The following is a 7226-nucleotide window of genomic DNA, read 5'->3' on the forward strand; positions in this document are numbered from 1 at the left end:
CCCCCCGCGTTGGAATTTCGAAAAATCCCTTCTTATTGTGCATTGCCATGGCATTCCCTACTAATACGCAGATAAAAACAAAAAATCGCATCTAAAATAGCGCAGTAGAAGCCGTTCTTCCGGTTAAGACTTAATGCTCCCCCTCACCCCCCCGCGTTGGAATTTCGAAAAATCCTTTCTTAGTGTGCGTTTCCATGACGTACCTTAACTGTGTACCAAATTTCACCTCTTTAGGTTAAGCGGTTTGCTCTGGGCGATGATGAATCAGTGAATGAATGAGTGAGTCAGTCAGGACAAGCAATTTTATATATTTAGATATATATAAACAAACAAAAAAAAGTTGATATTTTAATTTCTTTTAAAGGATTGCAAGGATCTTCTGTGTCTTAAGGCCTCATATTGTCTAGGCCCTAAAATCTAGTTATATATAAAACATATGAGAGTGATATAAATTTAGTTTGCCATTTATTTGTTTAATTTTATGGCTTTTTAGAGAGGAGTGTGCCCTATATTTTATAACTACCTGATTCCAAGTTTTGTATGGAGTCATATTGTATTTCATTTTATTATTTAAAGATAATTCTCAAGAAAAAATGTCATTTTTATTTCATCATTTAAAACAAAATAAGGAAAAAATTGATATGAATCAACAGGAAGATTTAATTATAACAGAGTCAAGCAACTCATTTCCAAGCTAATATAGAAAATAAAGGGTCAATGCCAATCTGGTCTATCAAAAAATAAATTTATTATACATGTAAACAAATAACATCAATGCATGATTTATCAGAGTAAATACTATTTCTTAAACTAAACAGAATATACATTGAAAGTGAATGGTTCTAAAAGACAATTATGTAAGGGTGGATCAATAAATAAGAGCCAAAAGTAACAGCATGGTTTATTATTTATTCCACCCTTGATCCATTTTTAAATTCTAATTTCATATATTAGTTTATTGCTAAGATACATGATTATATTCTTAATTACAAATTATATAAGTTTGAATTTATACTGATAAAATTATATATATTAATGTGTGTGTGTGGGGGGAGCACGATTTTGTTCACCCACTTTGAAGCTTAATAACTCCTGTGCTTTTTTTCGAAAATTTTTGAAATTTTGTAGGGAGGTTTGTTTATTAGTGGGGTTTATGCTATTAAATTTTGGTGGTTAAAGGTCAAGAGGGTGGGTTGATAGAGAGGTGTCATGTGTCATATCTTCAGGTCAGACTTAATGACGATTTTACTCGTTATTATCATTTACAATTTATTATAAAACTCACCTGTAACATCAAATTTAAACCTTTTTTCATTTTATAATAATAATAATAATATAAAAAAAATTTTACAACAAAATCTCATAATAAATAAAATTGTGTGTGGCGCCATCTATCCATTATAATTAACATCATAAAAGTTTTTTTTTAAATAAAAAAAAGTCTCATAACAGCCGGGAAAGTTACGCAACCCATTGATGGATTTTTTAAAATTTATTCAACAAATTTAATTCTTAAAGAAATGATTCTTAACTATTGTTAGTAATGGGAATTTTCCTAAATCTATAAAAATTCATTTGATAAATAATTCCTTTAAAATAATTGAATAAATTAAGAATCAATTTAATAAAATAATTCTGTAAAATGTATCAAATATTTAACAGTAGATATATTATTAAAAATTAATTTTGAAAATCATTAAATCAACATCTTTAATTCAACATGCCATTTAAGTTGATATCAGACATGTTAAATATTTGATGTTTGATCCAACTTATAAGTCAGAAATAAATCAGGACCATCTTCAATATTTATAATTCAAATAATTTTATAAATTGTATTAATAATTCAAATATATACCAAGTCTATTTTGATTTATGATATCAAGAAAGTAAAGTAATAATTTATTATATCATCATCATCATAGATGTGAACACATTCTTCATTGAAGAAATCGGACAAGACATTAAAATGTTTAAAAATGTTAAGAGAATTAAAAATTTGATTTTACTTTTATTCATTTCCTTATTCTATTATGTCTTATAGTGACATTTAATAAACAATATTTTAAATTATCTAATTATATTTTATATATTAAATGTAAAATGTTCCATCACTGCCAACAAAAACCGAAACTAATACTTTATAAAGAAAGTGCTATAAGTAGACTCGACTCTGCCTGGATTAAATATAACTAACGAGCTACAATATACTACATTGAGTGGCTGAAGCGACGCCATGTTTGAGAAAAATTGAATACACGTCCGCCATTTTCTTTTTAGTCAACAGAGCGTGGCATTTGTATTTATTTATAAACATCAACTCACAGCCCGAGTAGATAATAACAAAACCAAACGATCGCCTAATTATCGGGCTATAATATGGCTATTATAAATGATTGAAACTAAGTAATTTGACATTAGAGGTAGGCGTTAGGCGCCATCTCTTAATTAAATTAATAATTAAATAAATAAATTTAGAACATTCTGGAATAAAAGAACTGGCCCGGGACGGGGCTTGAACCCGCAACCTCCGCTTGCCGTGCGGTGCGCTTGCCAGTTACGCCACCCGGACCCCGAGCGAGTCTTCGCTTCCAGAAGTATATTAGATTTAGATATAACCTTACTTAGTTAAATACATGGTTAAATACTAGATTTAGATATAACCTTACTTGGTTAAAAAATAGAGATGGCACCTAACGCCTACCTCTAATGTCAAATTACTTAGTTTCAATCATTTATAATAGCCATATTATAGCCCGATAATTAGGCGATCGTTTGGTGTTGGCATTTGTATTGTGTAAAGGCAACGAATTCGTTCGTAGTGACCGTCGTTGCCACCAAGAGAATTGTAACCATGGTCACAGACATTCTATGTAGTATATTCTAGCTCGTTGAATGTAACCAAATCAATCGAAACGGATAGCAAGCACTTTAGTCACACTTTTCGAAATATTATGTTTCAATTGATTTATTTTTAGTTTCAGTTTTGGAATAAAGGCCAGAGTTTTAATTAACTGGCTACCTAGTATTAATCAATACTAAATATTAATAGTATATTAATAAATTTCTGTTATTTAATTTGTTCGTAAACCGAATTGTTTGAAACCCGAGGTTTAATAAAGCTGAAAATAGTTTATTAACAAATAGATTAATCACGATTGTCTCGAAAATAACATTATTTTTGTTATCAAACACAAAGGAGGATTTCGAGCCAAACTTGATTGTTGGCAATTTATTTCTCCATTTAGGACAGCTATTTTACATAATATAACACTAGACGATTAACATATCCATTAAATAATTTAAGTACTTACAGAGATATATATTACTTGCATATTGAAAAAATAATTCTGTAAAACACATACTGAAGTTGAAGTATGAATAACTAAATATTCAATTTAAATACATCACACCCCCTATTTCCTAGCATTAACTACTTAAAAATAGTCCTCCTGATCGGAATTTTTAACATCACAATCTTCTTGTGTATAACCGCCTGTTTCCATTTCGGTTGATTTTATCGATGGTTCGGCACCATTGCACTGCTCTACTAAAACACTTGTTATCGGTCCACGCAAAATGTTTCGATAAAAAAATAACGAAATATTATTAGAAAGCGGAGCATAGCAGAAAATCAGAAATAACATCTGAAAAATAATTTTTTCAATAAGAAACGAATAGCAAATGGCATGAAGTACAGAGTGGCCATAATTAAAGTTTTTCTATTCACAGCTCTCTGCAACTGTAACTTTCACATAATCTGTATACTAATTTTGGTGTCAACCCGTTCATTGGTTACAGCTACAGACTGTTCTGAATATCGAAACTTTAATTATGGCCACCCTGTATATAGAATTTAAAATAGTACTAACCTTCAGCATCCAATAACAAGGGATCCAAGCCACTATGGCATCAAATAAAATTTCAAATAGATTAATTAATGTAAATATCATCCAATAAACCGTCATAATTTCTATATCTCGCGATGTTCCTCTTTGCATCGCATCCATTCTGTATTTAAATATTCTGTTACGTAAAAAGTTATAAAATTCGAGAACGTAAACACTGAATAATTAACTTACGAAGCGCAAATGGGATATACGGTCGACGTGACAGTGCAGACAATTTCATTTCCATAGCCCACCGCGGTGTATCCAGCAACGATAATCATTAAACCTGAATAATTATAGAAAGAATAATCGATGTAAAAATTGAACGAGTAAGAGTGAAAGATTCAAATATTTAAAGACGGCAGTGTTGTGGGTTTTAGAGTACTTTCTGGGCTGTGAAGAAAGTGCAGGTACAGAGAATGTATGCTGCAGAAATACGGATGCTGAGATGGATGAGTGGTGCCACAAGAAAAAAATAAGGCGATGGGGAACTTGGGCATCACAGAGATAGAAGAAAAATTGAGGAAATAGCGACTGAGGTGGTTTGGGCACGTGCAACGCCAACCAGAAACAGCCCCAGTACAAAAAGTCCTGGGAATGTCATTGGAAGGGGCAAGGAGAGGAAGACCTCGATAAACCCAGAATGATACCCTAAAACTTGATATGGATGAGTGCGGTGTCTCTTTGGAAGTTGCTTTGGACAGGAAAGAATTGAAAAAGTGCCAACCACATATAGTTCGATAAAGGCCAAGAAGAAGAATTATAGATAGAACATTCAATTATTAATTCAGAATTAACAAATTTTATGATAAAGAAACTTACAGGCGACGATGTAAAATCTATTGCAGCCACATTTCTCTTCCACTTTGCCGAGAATTCTTGTATATTTGTTGTTTGAATTCAATTTCGTGGATATTTTGTTAAGAATTTCCACTATAATTTCCATTTTTTTCTTTCTATTAACGTTTTCGAATAATTCTTGTTAAATTTTCCGGTTCTTTCCAATGACGAAAAATATTCAGTTCTAAGAACTTAAAATTTGAATTCGAAAATTTCTGTGAAGTGCCGTCTGCTGAATTAGGCCGTATGTTTATATTATCATATTTTTCAATAATATGTAGTCTATATATTTTATGTAGTTAAGCGTCATATTGTAATCACATATTATTACTGTAATGATTATTATTCCTCAATAAAACTTAGTAGACTTCCGGTTCTTTTCAATGACGAAAAATATTCAGTTCTAAGAACTTAAAATTTGAATTCGAAAATTTCTGTGAAGTGCCGTCTGTTGAATTAGGCCGTATGTTTATATTATCATATTTTTCAATAATATGTAGTCTATATATTTTTAATTTGTGTAAATGTATTTAAACCGGCTTAAAATTATAATAATATATATTTTAAATATAATATCAAATAATAAATATAAAATATAAAAATACTGTATACGTTTTGATGTCTTTGATGTCTTTATTATGACTTAAGATGGTTAAAATATCTAAAAAATAATAAATATTTACATGCAAAATATATCTTTAACTGTTCATTTGTCAAAACAAAAGCAATCTGCGGACTCGACGGGCTGAGGCTCAATCGCGGCGATCAGCAAGATGATTCCGATCTTTTCCAGTGAAAGTGCGCGTGTCACCGACATATGGAAATGCAACCCATAGATTATTTGACAAGGAAAATACAGTATGTCTTTCTATGGGAAGTTGTCTTCTATTTAGGTGTTAGACGTGTGAAAATAGCCATTTATTTAGCTGATGACAAATTAATCATCAGGCAAAATAGCTGATTGTTGTATTTTCGCGTCAAGTGCGGGTTCTAGTTTTTGTTTTCCCTTTTTGCAGCGCGATTGCCCCTCGTTTCTTCTACGCTCGCAACAAAATTCCTATTTTTCCCAGTCAACTGCTCGATTGTCTCCTCCTTGATGCTACCCTCAATGCTTCTGAAAACGTGGAGGGGTCTTGCGCCATAACGATTGGCTTAAATTTCTCGCTCAGCCCGTGCAGAAACTAGACGCGAAGCTTTTCGTCCAACTCCCTTTGCTGACATTGTCTTACGATGACGTGCTCCTGGTCTGTCGTTGGATGGTCGTCACGTTGGCTAGCGTTTGCAGCCTGACCCCAAATTCCTGAACCCTTTCCTCACGTTGCTGGACGCAAGCGTGAAATTTTTACACGCGAATCGAATATGGCACGCGGTCAAATCTCTCCACCATTAAGCGTTTAGCTCGTTGTACTTGACGACGCTTTTCATCTGCATATTCCTTCATGCGAAATCTCGGAGGACGCTTGCCAGTTTGCATTTCGCGATGCTAAGGCATTATCGCGCAGCTACCTCGTCCAATGTATCGAAAAAGTCGGTGACATGCCCATTTTCACCAGAAAAGGTCGAAATCAACTTGCCGAACGCCGCGATTGAGTGTCAGCCTAATTGCTGCGTTCATGATGGGGCACTTGTTTCAGTAGTCATATTCTGACCCACTTTTCTTTCTCACCCAGAGAATTTTTGTATCGACTTTCTTAGAATCCTGGTGGACGGCGCTACTGTGTTTAACCACCCGTGTAATTTTCGGCTAAAAATTTCGTATCACTGACACCACTGTGAGGTTAGCGGACTGTGTGAGTCCATCAGGATCGACGCGTGGTCACGTCTATTGTGTGGGCGTGGCAAAAACTCTCTGAGACAAGTTTCCCATCTTTTAACCGTTTAATTAATTAGTTTTCTTACAAAGGTGCTAACACTTGGTCGTCACAGTTCTTTCAAAGAATAACCAAACAAAGTCCAAAAGTTCTTTAGGTTGTCTTCTTCTGGAACCTCGTAGCAATTTCTAGATCGTCAGCCACGGGGCGTACTGTCCAACTTTCAAAGTAGAGTCCTAGAAGCAAGGTTTCAGCAAGAATCGTCCGAACAATTCTCACGGAGAGCACTTCACTCCGAAGAGAGCGTATCCAACAGCATATATCAGGGAGAGCCAAGAGTCGGGAGCGACAAAACGAGAGCCACGAACTTCGCGTCTTTGAACCACGCGTATTTATCAGTTTTTCCCCCAAAGTCGATTCTCCATTGGTCTCTCTTCGTCACCCGGTCACAACTCGAAACCCGTGGAAAAGCGCGGGAGAGATCAACGTCGCGACAAAACCCGACTCCTCTCAAACCGCGCTTCCCCGACTTTGATTTCTACAAGACAATTATTCTATTGTTTTAGCATTTTTCACAATTTTTATGGTTTAATCACGATCTTTAATTTCTCCCTCTCGCTTGAAAAAGGAGATTTTCGAAACTTGGTTTAACAGCTTTCGGACCTTCAAATCGACTCTCCTTCGG

At 34.0% G+C, this 7226-nt stretch overlaps 1 protein-coding gene across 1 annotated transcript; it reads right to left on the minus strand.

Annotated features, from left to right (window-relative positions):
- Nucleotides 1–3204: 3204 nt before the first annotated feature.
- LOC111636218 (receptor expression-enhancing protein 5-like) lies at nucleotides 3205–4972 on the minus strand. Its single transcript, XM_023381425.1, has 4 exons — nucleotides 4713–4972; nucleotides 4083–4176; nucleotides 3873–4011; nucleotides 3205–3647 (listed from the first exon to the last, which is right to left on the minus strand). The coding sequence occupies exons 1-4, from the start codon at nucleotides 4834–4836 to the stop codon at nucleotides 3438–3440; spliced, it is 567 nt and encodes a 188-aa protein (XP_023237193.1). The 5' UTR covers nucleotides 4837–4972; the 3' UTR covers nucleotides 3205–3437.
- Between the last annotated feature and the right edge of the window lie 2254 nt (nucleotides 4973–7226).

This window comes from Centruroides sculpturatus, unplaced genomic scaffold (genome assembly GCF_000671375.1).
Source record: "Centruroides sculpturatus isolate CEXI.00-Female unplaced genomic scaffold, Cexi_2.0 scaffold1102, whole genome shotgun sequence".
In the NCBI taxonomy this organism is placed as follows: Eukaryota; Metazoa; Arthropoda; class Arachnida; order Scorpiones; family Buthidae; genus Centruroides; species Centruroides sculpturatus.